At 49.3% G+C, this 15,705-nt stretch overlaps 1 protein-coding gene across 3 annotated transcripts; it reads left to right on the plus strand.

Moving 5' to 3' along the window:
• The first annotated feature begins 597 nt into the window (after nt 1–597).
• On the plus strand, nt 598–13,762 carry MKS1 (MKS transition zone complex subunit 1). 3 transcript variants are annotated; one of them, XM_055797026.1, is made up of 18 exons: nt 598–692; nt 772–875; nt 950–1,020; nt 1,428–1,583; nt 2,022–2,119; nt 2,317–2,445; nt 2,765–2,869; nt 3,501–3,609; nt 4,512–4,568; nt 5,455–5,497; nt 6,012–6,074; nt 6,874–6,944; nt 7,773–7,842; nt 8,955–9,062; nt 9,628–9,761; nt 10,499–10,581; nt 10,664–10,761; nt 11,266–13,762. In XM_055797026.1, exons 1-18 carry the CDS (start codon nt 613–615, stop codon nt 11,370–11,372), a joined length of 1,686 nt encoding a protein of 561 aa, XP_055653001.1. In that variant the 5' UTR covers nt 598–612; the 3' UTR covers nt 11,373–13,762. The 3 variants fall into 3 exon arrangements, with proteins under 3 accessions (XP_055653001.1, XP_055653002.1, XP_055653003.1); XM_055797027.1 differs by having other exon boundaries at nt 621–672; XM_055797028.1 differs by having other exon boundaries at nt 642–772.
• The last annotated feature ends 1,943 nt before the right edge of the window (nt 13,763–15,705 follow it).

Raw genomic sequence — 15,705 nt, forward strand, 5'->3', positions numbered from 1 at the left:
CCCACTGGTGAAGGGGCAGGCTCGCCGCTGCCCCAGAGCGGGGCCTTCATGTGAGGGTGGCGGGGCCTTGGCATGAGAGTGGCGGGGCCTTGGCGTGAGGGTGGCGGTGGTGGGGCCTTGGCATGAGGGTGGCGGGGCCTTGGCGTGAGGGTGGCGGTGGCCTCTGTGAGGGTGTCCCCTCCCTGGCAGCCCCACAGGCAAATGTCGGGGGAGATGAGCAACGGGGCAGGGAACAAACCAGAGGAAGGGGCAAGCTCGCCCTCAGCTCCCGGTAGGTTTTGGCCGCGGACCCTGCCCTCAGCATCGCCACGGGGCGGGCAGGATGGGGGCCTTCCACAGGGTGTCCCTCGGGGGGAGGTGGAGGCCTCCTCTCACACCGGAGCATCGGGCTCTGGCACGGAGGGACGGGGGAGCCGCCTCCCGTGGAGCCCAGGGGCCTCCGCGCCGCGGAAGCTGCCCGGCCGGTGCTGCCGCAGCAGGGACCGGAGGCAAACGGGCACCGCGCCCCGAGCCGGGCCCGCCATGGCCCGGAGGCCGGGAGGGGCCCCGCCGGCCGCGGGGGGGCGCTGTGACTTGCGCCGCGTCTCCACGGTGACGGGCCCCGCCGCGGCCATGGCGGAGCCTCTGCGCAGCGCGGATGCCGGCGCCGCCATCTACCGCTCCCGCGACCCCGTACGCAACCTGCGCCTCCGGTGAGCGGCCCTCCGGCCCTCTCGGCCCCGGCCCCCCGGCCCCGGCCCGCCGTGACGCTGCCTCTCTCCTCCCCTGCAGGGTCCGTATCCAGCGGGTGACGGCGGCCGGGCCGCTCCTGCCGCAGGCCCCGCCGCTGCTGTCCGGCCCCGAGCTCCTGCGGCCGGCCGAGCGCGCCGGTACTGGTACGTGCGGCACCCGGGGCGGGCGGGCGGGCGGCGCTGCGCCACCGGCCGTGACCGGGCGGTCTCTCCCGCAGGTGCCCGGCGGCCCCCGGAGGAGGAGGAGGAGGAGGCCGAGGTGGGGTGGCAGGAGAAGCTCTTCAGCCAGGTGGGCGGGCGGCGGCCGCCTGCGGCTCGGGGGTCTCCCCGCTGTGGGGCCCGGCGGCCTCCCCCTGCCGTCCTTCCCTGCAGGGCCTCCTGCCTCGGGGGGGGGGGCTCGGGGTGAGCCCCCTTGGGGTGGGTGCCCTCGGGGTGAGCCCTCGGGGGGGGGGGTCCTTAGGGTGCGGGCCCTTGGGGTGCACCCCTCGGGGTGGGCCCAGGTGGCTGCTGGTGGGTGCTGGTGGCCGCCTGCCTGAGCAACGTCGGAGCCGCTGTGGAGCTCGTGTTGTTTGCTGGGATCCCTAAAGGATCTTGTCTCGCGCTGCGGTGGCTTTGGCAGTCTCAGCTGCAAAGTGTTTGTGGCTCTGAGGACGCGGGTGAAGGGCAGACTTTTTGCTTTCCCTGGGGTGCTCTCAGTTTGAGGTGGATCTGTACCGAAACGAGTCAGCCTGCCAGACTCCCCTGGACCGGCAGTACCACCAGGAGATCCTGAAACTGGAGAAGGCTGGCGGTCGCAAGAACTACCGGATCTTCACCTACACGGATCATGATCGATTCACTAACCTAGAGGAGGTACCAGCTCTTTGTTACAGAAAATCTGTACAGCAGTGTCTGTCAAAACCACCAGGCAGGCCTGCCGCGGAGGGAACCTTTATCAGTTCTTGGCCATGCAGAAGCAGGGCAGATATCCTGTATACAGGAGAACATACTGCTTCTGCAGAGCAGCTTTACGTGGTGCCCCAGACCTGGGATGAGGTCTCCCTGTTTTAGAATGGTGGTCAGGGAGGGAGGAGTTGGCTTTGTAGCATTGCTGGGTAGGTAACCTGCTGTGTGGAGTTTAACTGTACTTTGCCACAAGAACAGTGAATGAAATCTACACTACAGTCTTTTAGCAGTTTGTCTTTGCATGTAGCTGCGTACTTATCTGTTCTGTCCTTCAAGAGGGGAGCTGTGTTTGGGAAAGATGTCCTGTTATAATTAAACTAGTTCCTGTGTGTTTCTGTCTTCCAGCACTGCCAGAAAGTAACTGACTCGGATCGTGAGGTCCCATCATATCTGGCAGAGCGGATGGCCAATGTGAGGAAGAGAAGACAAGACCGCAGGCCAGTGTGAGTGCAAACTGGGACTTGGGGCTTGCTAGTGGAGGTTTCCTGGTGCTGGTGCCCCAGCTGCAGAGCAGCCTAGTCTGTGGAATTTGGTGGCTTGAGCTGTGTCGCACTTGGAATCCAGCAGTTTGACTCCTCCTCATGGGGAATTTTGTGCTGCGTGTGCTGGGCTGTGACTTGTGCTGTTCTGTTGTTGACAGAGAAGCAAGTTCTCTGAAGCCGAAAATCATCATCTGGGAACCCTCAGAAGAATTTATAAAGAACAATCATGTGATTAACACTCCTGTCCAGACTATGTACATCATGGGGGACTTGGGACCTTACGGGAAGTAAGTAAAATCCTGAAGTGATCTTAATTTCCCAGAAGGAAACCCATCTTCCCTCCTTACTCAAATCTCCTGTTTCTTTCATGAGTTAAGGGGAGAGAATTTCAAAGGCTCAGTAACTTGGGCTGCCATTTCTCTCTGCCTTTTTTTCTCAGCTGGGAGGTAACTGAGTGTATCTCTCCAGAAGACTTCTTAAACTAATGTAGGAGAGTATGAGTGTGTTTGTTCCCTTCTGTACCCCGATGTGCCTTTACCAGCTCAGCTGGTAAAGAGAGTGTCCGTATTCTCTATTTAAACTGTGCTTCTTGATGTCTTCCATTAGGCTTGGTCGCAAGGAGTATGAACATGTTCTTTGCACGATCAAGGTAGATGGCAACGGGGTGATCACAGTGAAGCCTGACTTTAGTGGCACCAAAGGGGCCTACCGGTGAGTGGAACAGGGCTGGTAGCTCTCATGGGACTGATACAGAGGGCTGGAATGGCTGTCTCCTGGTCACCCTTTAGGTGTGTGGATCAGTACTTTAAATTGAGAGTTGTTTTTCACTTTTATTCCGGAGATTTCTAAGGCAAGATCATTTTGTGCTTGTGCTTGGTGTCACTCCGTGTGTGATGTGTGGGGTGTTGGTGCAAGTCCCTAGGGCAGTGGTCCTCAAACTATGGCCCACGGGCCGGATATGGCCCCCCAGGGTCCTCAATCCGGACCCCGGTATTTACAGAATCCCCCGCCCCCCCCCCCCCCCCCCCCCCCCCCGCCCCTGCTGGGGGTTGGGGGGGAAACCAAGCAGCCGCAGATGACTGTCTGCCCCTTCATTCGCGCACCGGCCCCCTGTTTAAAAAGTTTGAGGACCCCTGCCCTAGGCATACAGGTTATGCATATGCTGGACACAAGTCTCCCTTTTTGAGTCATCGATGCTGGCAGGCACTTGGGAGCGAGGAGAGGGCCATTGGTGGCCTTATATTTACTGCATGGGCCTGGTGGAGGGGGGACTGCTGTTGCTGCCTGTGCCTATTCTCTGTGTAATGGGGGAGTTTTTCCCATGTGTTTTGGGGCTTTACAGGATTGAGCTGGATGGAGAGAAGAGAGAGGTGTGGAAATACACCATTGAGAATGCGTCTGTCCAGGTGCAACCAGAGGAAGAAGAACGTGAGCAGCGTGTGTTCAGAGATGTAAGGACCAGCCTCCACTGCTCATACTGAGTAGTTCTCCTGAATTGGCAGAAGGAGCTCAGACTGTCATGCAGATGTAGTTGGTAGTGCTGTAGACACCTAAAGTTGGCAAAATGGATGTTGCTGGCAGTCAGTCTCATCATGCCCAGCAATTTGAGATCTTCAACAAATAATGCCTGACAGCTTCATTCCTTACTCCAGGTAGAGGCTTTGTCCAGTATTAGTTGTGTTGGTCTCTGACTGCAGTGATCTATGTAGTGAAAACTGATGCAGGAAACCACCTACATTCATGCCTTACTAGTGTCACCAGCCAATGGTTCTCCTTCCCTTTTGAGCAGTGGGCAAACGCCCTTCCTTGGTCTTCCCGATGCTGGCTGTATACTTCCTGAATGATTTTTTGTTACCTGTAATGTCCCAGGATATTTGGATCTCATTTTATGTCTTGATCTTTCTGAATTGCCTTTTTGGCTGTGGCAGCTTATAAAGCTACTTTAATGTTTTAGGTTTTCATTTATATGTTTTCTTATTGATTTAACGGTCAATAAGGAAATAATGATTCACTACACTGATCTCCCATCTGTTGATTTCATTGGAGTAGTTTATGCTTGTGTTTTTAACATGTCATTTAAGATCTGACTCCTCAGAGTTTCTTTTTCCCTTAAATTGATCTTTGATGAGGTCATCTTTGAAGAAGTTCCATGCAGTGTTAGCAGTTATACATCTTTGTTCTATTCGATTCTTATATTCTCTATATCTGCTATAGCAATGAAAAAAATCTGTGTGCTAAGCCTGTCAACAGTTTAAATGGATTTAAAGTTACGTCCATTACAATTTTTGTAATAAATCAAAACATACATTATCAAAAATGCACTTTTTCTAATCTGCTTGTTCTGTGTTTTCAGCTGTACAGTCGGCACAAGGAATACCTCAGTGGTCTCGTAGGCTCAGAATTTGAAACGGTGAGTGCAGCAGCACTCAGCAGGGACTGCTGCCTTTGGAGGCTGTTGACCTGGTTAGCACGGCTGCCATTTGTACCACAGTCTCCAAAGACTGTTTCATTCTGGGGTTATGTTGGCACCTTTTACCTTGTGGCTTTCAGCAGAAAATTGTGTCAAAAAGGACAGGCCGCAATGGATATGGGGCTTGCAGAGATCCATCCTGTGTCTGTCAGACCAGCAGCAGAGGGTGCTGAACACTGCAGCCTCTGTGAGACTTTACGCATTGTCTGAAGGCCTTTGTATATAATACTTTAAGAAGAAAGGTGGGTTTATATCTTTTGGGATAGCTGTTAACTTCTTGAATGTCAAACACATCTATGTGCCACTTTGTTCAAGTAAACAGACCCTCCCAGCCCCAAACTCATGTACAGATTCCCCTCTCACTGAATTACCCAGAGTGCAATCTTCTTTGCTCAAATCTTGTTTGCCAAAGTGTGAAAGTTGTTGTACTTTCTTGTACTTTGATATAGTGTCTCAGCTTGTCCTGTGCTTCCTCCCACCTTGGGCAAGTGCAGGAATACTACAGGAGGAACAGGACTATGGCTTCTGCAAGTGACTTCTCACTACATTTTATATCCATCTTGAAGTCTGTAAGAGACCAATTTACAGAAGAGTAAAGTTCTGCAGTCTGGGAATTTGGTTTTTGTAGAGAATCTCTGTCCAGAGGGACTGTTCACTTCTGGAAAGTGATGTGAGATGTCATGACTCCTACCTGGATAGTAGAGTGAATCGTTCAAGTACAAGTGTCTGTGAAATACCTGTGTGAGACCCTGTTGGGAGGGGATTGCATTAGGTTCCACCAGTGGTCATTGAGCTATTTATCTTGTTTATGTGCTCATTCTTACAGACTCTTCCTGGTACACTGCGGCTTTTTGTGAATGGAGAAATAGGTGAGTTCTTACTATAAACACTAACTATAGGGGCAGATCTGGGTCTGCTGGGATGGCTGAGGCTGTGAAGGGGCCAAGGATTCTTGGATTGCAGGCAGGCCCACAGTAGGTGATTCTCTCACTAGAATCCTTTACTTCTTACTGCTCCCCTGTTTTTGTGGACTGACTCCTTGAGTAGCATTTACAGGTTGGAGGTTACAAATGCTGCAGCTGTTCTGGGACGACATACAGATCCAAAAAAAGGAGAGCAGACTGGGAAGTTAATAATTGCTTTCTTTGCTATAATCTTTAAATGTGTGACTTCCCTAATCTGGTTAGTGATGTGGGGACAGGACTGGTCTAGAGGAGGAATCTTTGAAGGTTGTGTTCTGTTACTTTGAAGACTCTGGCTTTTCCCAGCTTTCATCAGTAGCTGGTTGTCCCTGAGGTTATTGGTACTGTCTCTTCCAAAAGTCTACAGTGAGTATTGGAGTTTTGTAGAAGCAAGGAGCTGAAGGTCATTCTCTCTTCTCAGTTTCAGCTCAAGGCTATGAGTATGACAACCTCTATGTTCATTTCTTCGTGGAGCTGCCTAACCGTAAGTATTCAGTTTCCAGCCATATCACAGCAGTTTAAGGAGTGAAGCTTACTTTGGCTGGTCCAGCATATCAGCTCTGTTGAGTCAGAAAAAGTGAATGCTGGGGCTGGTATCTAGACAGAGGTCTTCAGAGCCAAAATTGCAGAACTCAGTTGTGTGAACTAAACTTAAGTCTGGGGGAAAGTTGCATCTTCCCCTCTTCTCTCTCCAAATCAGGCCAGGACATAGAGGTCCATTGGTTTCTCAACCAGTGGTGATTGTGTCCAGCGGTCTACCCAAAGTTCATTCCTTATACTGTGGACAATAGCCTTCCTGTCTTCTCCATCTCAGTAGTGACCTTGTCTGATTTCAGTGCTCGCCATCATGTTGTCACGTTTTGTGCTGACACTAACATGTTAAGTATCAACTGATAAATAAGGTTCCCAGCACTAACATACACATCCCGCTGCGTATTTAGGTTCCTTGAAGCTATGGCTCTGGCTCCCCTCTCTGGTTATACCCTGGTATTTGTCCAAAGAGCTACCACATTTGCTACTCAATACATTTAGATGTGGTTCTGCTTTTCTCTTCAGATGGATTTGGTGCTTTTCATTGACAGTTTGGGGTGTTCTGGGGAGCAGCCATTGCCTGGAACAAGATAGGGTGGGACACACCTAGGGAAATTGAGAGTGGGTGATGTTATGTGTTTTCCCAGTCACCTGGGACTGATGTTCTTCTCTGAGCTGCTTTGGTTTGTGAGTCCTCAAAGCCTCTCACCCAGAGCATTCACTACTGTGCTCACGTTCTCCTCTTCTCCCAGGGTGGTCGAGCCCCATGGTCCAGCAGCTATCAGGAGTCACTCAGACCTGTACCACCAAGACAGTGGGCTGGGTAAGGATGCTTTCAGACCTGCAGAACAGTTTGAACAGACATTTTCTGAAGTGGAACATATGTAACAAGCTATACATCTATTCAGCAAAGGTCCTGACTTGAGAGCTCCTTTCAAGGGTGGAGCGTGTTTGGGATTCTTCTCATTCCAGGGTGCCACTGTATCCAAACAAAACTAGACCAAATGAAACTATTTCAAAGCAGTTTCTGGAACCTTATTTTTTTCTTCCTTCTGGCTGATTGATTGTCTTTGGAGCTTTGATTTTTGTGTTCTCAAATGCTCAGAGTTAATGAAGCATTGTTCTGGCTTGCCTGGGGCAGGAATGCACACAGTCTCTAAATTTATTTCTGAAAATGAACCCCTCCTCCTGTCTGGGAAGTTAGTTCCATTGCTGTCTCCAGCTCTTCTCATACAAAATTTGAATTTTATCAGCTTTTTAATGTGTTTTATGTGAGATAGTTTGCATATTACAGAAATAATTATCATACAACATTTCAGTAATACCATTGCTTGAAGTATTTTGCTTGGCTCCTGTAAAGATGGTGGCAGTGTGGTAGTTATGCAGCTGGCTGAATTGTCATTTGAGTTGTGTTACTCTTTCCCCTTTTTCATTGTTTTTAACAGCCTGTTCCATCAACATGGCACTTGAGAATGTGTGCAGGTCCATCCTGCAGTCAGATGTTTGTTACTGTGATGTGATTGGTCTTGCTTAGGCATCATTAGCTCTTTTCCACCATTAGTTCTTTTCTCCCTGCTCTCTGTGCCCCCTGCAGTGGTAGTGATGAATTGTCTTGTCCAGGAATCTGATCTCTATCCTGTTCCTTTTCTAGGATAATGTGGCATACTTCTGCTACCCCTTCACTTTGGAGATGTTTTTCACCCAAGAAGACGAATTGGAAGGTGCATTTCCTTGTTGCTCTGAAATGTGAAACTCTCAAGTCTTTTGATTGTGGTGTCAGCAGGCATCATGCTGTCTGGCATGTTGTTGGCCCCTCACCAAGATGAAAGGACAGATTTAAACAAAGGGAAATGTTCTTGTTCAGCAAATGATCACCCTGTCACCACACAGCCTCTGGACACATACTATATTTGCCCTGCCTGGCGGCATGTTAGCGTTTGTATGGATTCATTGATCTTACCTTGCTTCCAGACTGTAGTCAGCTTTATCCGGTTGCAAAACTGCTTGGATCTTAGCTTGGCTGTCTCAAAATGCATGGCATGCTGGTCTGTGTTGCCATGCCTAGCATATTGCACAGAGCCCTGGGATGCTGCAGCAACAATGCGCATCTTTTTTGTACACAACTAAAGCTCTCTGCTAAGTCTTATGTTTGTAGACACACTCAGTGACCTGCATAATCTTTTTATAGTTCATGTCACTTTGAAACTTCCAGCTCTGTTATAAGCTGAGCTTCTCTGCTGCCTATTCCTGCTGCTTCACTACACTACTGCTGCTTCCTCACCAGCCCTGTTGCTCTTTGGATTGCAATTGCTAGGGACAGCTCTGCAGCATGCCTTGCCTCTTGAATCCAATGTATGCATTGGATTTGAGTATTCAACCAACACTAATGAATTTTCAGCCTGGAATAAATGCAGTGAGTTTGTTTCACCATGGAAAAAAGAAATGCTTGGAGATCTGTAGGAGAATCCAAGTTAATTATCCCCCAATAAGGGTGGGAAAGGTCAGAAATAAAAAAGAGATTGCCTTGTTTGGCGTTAGATCATACACAAAAGATTGTCTTGTCTGCTCAGAGATAATCGAGGAACCAGTTTGAACTTGATCTCAAAACAATGAATTTTTCCAAATTTTAAACATCTTATCAATAATTCTGTTTTTATCCTCAAGTCTGAGGGTTCAGCTTTTACAGGTGAAAACAATCACCTGTACATCTAGGTTAGTCTTTGTAGAAAAAATACAGAAAGGACTTCCTACTAGTGGAGTTGGGCATTTAGCATTTTTTTCCCTCTACGATAGCCTCCCTCACAAAGCTGTGATCTGCTCCCCTTCCTTGCAGACAGTCTCCCTCAGTGGCCTGTTCTCTACTTTGAGGTCCTGTCCCTGGATTTCTGGCAGAGGTACCGTGTTGAAGGATATGGTTCTTTGGTGCTACCACCATCCCCAGGTAAAACATACTTGGGGCATTATGTTGATTGTCTGGGAGAATGAGTTGAGTGGTTCTCTTGGGAATGGATTCAGCTGGTCCTGGGAAGGCTTTGCCTTTGCGTGCTGGAGGGCATAGTTAGCTGTTGGGGGGCAGCAAAGAAGGATTTGATGCATCCTGCACCATTCTGCCTTCTTGTTGAGATGCATCACATATTGCTGTCCTTGTTCCTTAGGTGCTTCTGTCACAAAATCTTGTGTGATAATGCTCTGAGGCGATGCTGCATATCTGTCTTTATAATAGAAGTAGCCCTCTCTGTCCTACATGGAATCTGGGGGCCACAAATATTCTGACACCCACGTGTAGTAAGGAGATGGCCTTCATGGGCAGGGGGTGCTCTCAGCACTGGCTGTGTGACTGTGTGGGGCTGACTTATTGGGAAAATATTAAAGAGGTACTGTGCAGTGTTTCCATTTCCAGCCTGCTGTGGTTTGGGTCAGCAGGTATCCATCTACCATGCTGTCCACTGTGGCTTGGAACAGATTGTTCGTTATAGCTGCTAAGCTCTCCCGTTGTCCTGGGTCAGGTCTCCACATGCTCACCATCCCTACCTGGCGCCCTGTGGAGCTGGGGATAGTTGCTGAGATGAGGAGATTTTTCATTGGTGGATCTCCTGAGCTGGAGGACATCACCTACGTCAGGATACCATCAACCTTCAAGGTGGGCTTGGCTGTAGGGCATTGCTCTTGATGGGAGATTCTAGATTATGCTCTCGGCTTCAGATGTCCGTGGACAGCCTGGACCAGATTTGACTAAGGATGAGCTGGTTGTCCCGTCAGGCTAAAGAAATGTTTCCTTTGTGAGACTTGTGTTCATGAACAGAGGAACAGGCAAACACTGAGACAGAGCTCTCTACCTTCTTGGGGTGTGTGCAGCTTAGAGAATTGAGGGAACATGGACCAAAGCCCTGACTTACCACTGCCTGTGCTGGCCCTGTCCATAAAGTGTCTGTCAGGTCAGCATTTGTTACTAGCGATAGACTTTTTCCTGTGTTTTTGTAAGGTATCTGGGCTGTACTGTGTCTGGAACAGCTTCCCAAAGAAGGAAGTTGATGGGTGTGAGACAGGCAGAAATTTTACATTCTTAAGAAAGCTGCAGAGGTGCTTGCTGGGGTAATAAGCAAGTTGATCTTAGCACCAGCTTTCTGTGGGAGTGAGCTGTGATGCAGTTGTTGAAACCTTCCTCCAGCACTGCACTGTCAGCTTGCTGGTGTTTAGGTCTTACCCTCAGCACAGCCAGGAACTGTCTGCCTCTTTCTAAGCCCACTTTTTGTGTGCTGTGGGGAAGGGAGAGATTGTGTCTGCAGGAGCACATACTCCTGGTGGGGCATGCTCATTTTCATAGGGTCAGCCTGCTGCAGCAGGCTGTGCGTACTCTATCTTGTGCTGTCTTTGCAGGGAGAGCATCTGAGCCGCTTTGGTTTTCGCACAGAGACAACTGGGAGCGTCACATTCCGGCTTTACTGCCTGCAGCAGTCTAAGTAAGTGCATCAAAGCAAGTACGAGCTCCATCTTGTGTGCTGTGTTTTGGCAGCCCTGACCTCTTGCTGTACTTCTGTGCAGAGCGTTTCTGGAAAACAGTGCCCTGAGGCAGCGCATGCAGAGTGTACTGGACCGGCTTGGAGGCTTCAGCCAGCAGAGCTCTGTCTACAATGTTTTGGGTAGGGCTTTCAGTGTTGTTCTCCCTTGCGAGTCTTTGGCTCGCTTTTGCCCCCTTTTTACAGAGTGGGCAGGATATTTCAGGAGAATCCATTACTGTGGGGATAATTGCCTCCCCCCGCCTCGAGCTCTGTGAGGCTATAGCAGAGGTTAAATGTTCTGATCTGAGCTGGAAGCTTCAGGAGACATCAGCTGTCAGCAGGCAGGAGGGATAACCACTCCGTGAGGACAAAGCCTAGGCCGGGCTGCCCAGTCTTGCCTGGCACTGAGCATAGCTTGTGGTACTGATGCACAGGCTCTGTGTGATTCTGTTACACACAGAGTAAAGACAGTGCCAGAAATAAGTGAAGAGGGCAGCAAGGGCCAGGTGCTGCTTTGGTGGAACTTAGTAACAGGAAGCGAGGCTCCTGTGCCAGGAGAGACGATGTTCACTGGAAAGACTCATCCTTCCCTGTCCCTGAGGCTGTCTGATGCTTTCTGACTTGCTGTCACCTGCTGTGTTGTAGAGGCTTTCCAGAGGGCACGGCGCCGGATGCAGGAAGCCCGCGAGAGCCTTCCTCAAGACCTCATCAGCACCTCTGCCTCCACTGTGCGCCAGCTGCAGGAACCATGATCAACCACTGCCTGTGGTTAGCATCTTCTCTCCAACACAAGCTCCCGTTGTTCAGCAGGAGTCACAGTGCTGGTGCCTGGAAGCTTTTGAAGCCTGCCCTTTGCTGTTTTCCCTGGATGGGGGAAGGAGTCTGTAACCATCCAAACCCAGAATCTTTGCATTTCCACAGGTATCTGTGGAAGGAACTCTCTTTTTTCAAGGCGTTTTTTTACTAGGCCCTAAGAATGCAGCCAGTGGTTCACATTTCTTTTGAGTAGACTAAAGTACTGACATGGGACCTGTGAACCCTTTTAACACCTTTTCAGGAATTGAATAGTACACAATTAGAAAAATTTCAAGTCTACATGACTTAGATTTAGTTTTCTTCTTAAAGAAGACAGTAATGTTGAAGGTCAAGGCATGAATGCTGTCTGAGATTTAATGAAATGAGCAGTTAACTTCTCAAGAACTACTGATAAAGTGTTGTCCGCGTTTGTAGCTATAGGTCAGTCAATAGCAAAATGAATCTGTCCACCTGTGCCTTAAGATTGATTAGTTTCTAGAGAGGGAGCTCTCAGCCAGGTGTAATAGATGAAATCAAAGCAAAGGAGTGACATCTGACAGGTTGAGAACTGAAGAAAAGGGTTACATTCTGTATTTCCTTGTATGTGCCCATAACATTTCTGGCTCTGCAGTGATGAGCAGGAGCATTCTTTGTTCAAGAATACAACTGAAAACACGCATTCCTCTTAGTTCATAACAGAACTTTGGCTGAGGCCAGACAGTTTGCAGGCAGTGAGAGCAGATTATATCATTTGCACAGCAGCTGAACTTTGAACTGTTCAAGCTGTTCATTTGAGTTATGGTTCATTGTTCCGCCTCTGATTGCAGTATGCTGCTGCATGGCTTCCTGGGGAAGCGTGTATGTACCCAGTTTTTACCCAGTTTCTTCTCCTGATGTTCTCTCAGACTTTTTTTTTTTGGGGGGGGGGGCTGTTTTTCTTCCTGTCTCAGGTTCACAGGAGTGAGGCTACCCGCAGACTGGCAGTGCTGTGTTGATTTGTGCATGAGTCACACTTGTATGTGGTGTTCTCCCCTGTTCCCAACACAGGGGATAGGAAGAAAAATCTCAGGCTGAGATCATGCAGGTGTGAATGTGTCCGTGAAGTTTGAATTCACAGGCAGAACATGAACTAGGAATTAGTCTTCTTTCTTTAGTTCTGCATGTTCCTCCTCTGCAGGGAACGTGAGACTCATGGTTGCAGCCATGTGTGTGATTGTTAGAACACCCCCCTCTTCCCTGGTGCTCCATTGTCTTCTCCACTCCCTTCTTGCCATTTTGATCTTGTCCCCGTCTTCACTGAGAAACCCAAACTCCCGTGTTTGTTCCTCCTTGACCTTTTGTCGTAATTCCTACATCTGTCTGGCAGCTTGAGTGTGTTTGGCAATTTCAATTATAAAAGGATTTTTGCTCACCTTCCTCGCCTGCTACCTAGCCTTTTTGATGGAAGAGGCTGCCAGCATGTCTTAGCTAGTGTGGCCTGTTAAGCAGAGCACAGTGTCTCAGAGTCTGGGGTCTGGAGCTGGCTGATATGTCCTGTGCACGAGTGAGGTCTCCACTGTGGCGTTTGACGTGATGGCTGTGAAGGCACGCGCCCAGTTCTGGAGTAGCAGAATCGAGGTGTGTGCGCTACCATGCTCTGTAATGATACAGCCACGTTTCAGAGATTGACCCACTCGGTGCCCAGGATGAAAAGCGTTCAGTGAGTATGGAGTGCTCGCTATCTCTTTTTTGTTTAATCATAATTCACGTCACGGCCCAGTATGTTTATTGCGTGCTATCTAAGCAATACTTAGTTTCTGGCTGGGTGTTTCTGTTATTCTTATCGCTAATACCTGAATTGCATGTCTCTGGAACCCTTCTCAGGACTGAGTTATGAGGTTAAGAGAATATTCTTTTTATATTAACAAAACACCTTTCTGATTGAGGTGATGCCAAAGGCAGATCCTGTTAAAGAGTGGACTCTTCTGATTAGAAGATCAGGTTCCCAACTTGTGCTTGTTGCTCAGCACATTTATATGGCAGGATGTCGTGCATTGAGTGTTAAGGTTACACAGAGATGCAGTAAGGTTTACATAATGATACTAGTTTTCTAGTTATAACTCTGAATAGCGTAAAATCTGACAGAAACTTAACAGAGCAAAATCTAAAAAATAATAAAAAAATTTATTATAACCAAATAAGCAATTCTTCCAAAGACAGACATTGCTAGCAGTTTTTCACCTTTCTACTTGCAGCCTCCTTGGCCCAACCAAAGAAAATGGTGCTCGTAAAAGATGTTTTGGAGAAAGCCTGCAGCAAATGTTCTTTGGGTATGCTCTTTTATAAATTAAACCAGCAAATTTCCATATACATGTATGAAAATGTCACTGATCTTTTAATCAAAAATGGCATTTGGTGCAAGGCTTGTGCCCTGCGTTTGCCTAGGAGCCTGGCCAGCTGGAATGGAGGTCGTGCATCCACCAGGTATGTGTGCAGAAGACATGGCAGGTGGCCCATGGGGACAGGCAGAAGGGCAGGCTGGCGACCTCACTGGATCCATGGGGACTTCCACTGTGCAGAAGTGTCCCTGCAGTTTGCGCTGGAGGGTGCCTCTGCAGTGAAACACAACAGGAGAAGGTGGAGGAAGAGACAGGTGTGGGTACACAAGAGCTGGGCATGGGAGGGCACCAGCTGATAGCACAAGGGAGCCTGGCAGTCTGTGGGATGCCTTGACCCAAAGATGGAGGGAACCTGGAGGGCAGAGGAGTGTGCAGCGCCTGCAGGCTAGGTAGTGCTGCAGTCTCGTGGGGATCAGTGGGGCTAGCAGTGATGAGTCTGGGAGGTCCATGCTGTTCCTGGTGCACAGCCAGCAGCCCCCCCAGTTCTGGCTATATCAGCTGCAGCAGCGTAGCTGGTTTCTCTTGAGCTTTGTCTGCTGCTTCCTTCAGGGCAGACTGGAGCTGTAATGTTTTTTTGATTGCCAGCTGGACTTCCAGCCCACCGAGCATCTGTCTGAGGCTGAATGCTGCAACCTTACCAGTGATATGGTCTGCAGGGGGGCAGGAGGCAGCTGAGAGTCCCTAGGGGCTTTCCAGACATCTCATTAAATAAACTATGCAAACAAAGGGTAATTGCAGAAATGTTGGCTTGGTGGATTAAAAGGCTGTGGGCAGTTGGCAGGGCTTGCACGATGCTGATCAGCAGCCATTAGAAATTCCAGTGTAAATGTAACAGAAAAAGAAAACCTAGAAATGAGTCATTAATGTTTCTGGGGGAGCAGCTTTCCCCCGAAGAAGCTGGAGCGCAGGAATGGGGTTTGCTCTCAGCTGAGGAAGGTTCGGGCTGTGATAACTTCCAACTAGAGCCTTGCCAGCAAGCCTCAAACACCCCTTTGCCTTGGTCCCACCTCAGTGCTTGTGATGGGCCAGGGACACAGGGCTTTCTGGCTGAGGTGGGTGGGCCGTGGTGGGCTGTGGTGGGCCGTGGTGGGCTGCGGTGGGCTGTGGTGGGCCGTGGTGGGCCGTGCAGCCGTGCTGTGGCTGGGCAGCCGCAGGTGCTGGGGACGCGCAGGGATGCCGGCTCGGGGAGCAGGAGCTGCAGCAGGTGCATGTCCTGCAGAGATTTGCCTCGCTGCTGCATGCAGCGTGGGGAAGGAGAGGCGTATTTTATCTGCACCACAGGGTTTAAGTGGTCATGATTAAACAACTACTAGAGGCTGCTTGTTGGCTCGATATATTTTGTTTTAGCCTCTGGGCTGGAGTATCTCCCTGCAGGCCCTGTCCTGGCGACGAAGGAGCGGGCTGCTTTGTCTTTTGCCCCCAGCTGCCTTTTTATTATGCTTATTGTGCTTTCAGGTGCAGCCTGTGTTCTCTAAAGCTAATGTCAATATTTCTATGCAAGGCAGAGTACAGCTGACCTGAGAAAAATTGCAATTCATTGGATCAAAGAATAAGTATCTGTGTGCCCCTTTTCCTGCGTGGAAATGATTGCCTTGGCTTGATTTAATTTCTCTCACTGCTTTGGTTCGAGCAGGTTTTAAAGTGAACCCTAGTGCCATGCAGGCCAGAGGTACTTCCCTCAGCTGTCAAGATCCTTTTCTAGAGTAACACAAGAAATCAGAAAGGACTGATAGAATCAGACTTCTCTAGAATTTATTCTCAAGTTCTTATATTTGAAAAAAAAAAAATAAAAATCTCACTTTCAAAACAGCTGTGAGGATTTCTGTAATGTGTGAAAGATAAACTTGTCTTGGAGGTGTGCGATTTTGGGTTGTTTCAAGATTGCCAGATCTGAGAATGAGAGAATCGGCCC

Source organism: Falco peregrinus, chromosome 2 (genome assembly GCF_023634155.1).
Source record: "Falco peregrinus isolate bFalPer1 chromosome 2, bFalPer1.pri, whole genome shotgun sequence".
Taxonomy (NCBI): Eukaryota; Metazoa; Chordata; class Aves; order Falconiformes; family Falconidae; genus Falco; species Falco peregrinus.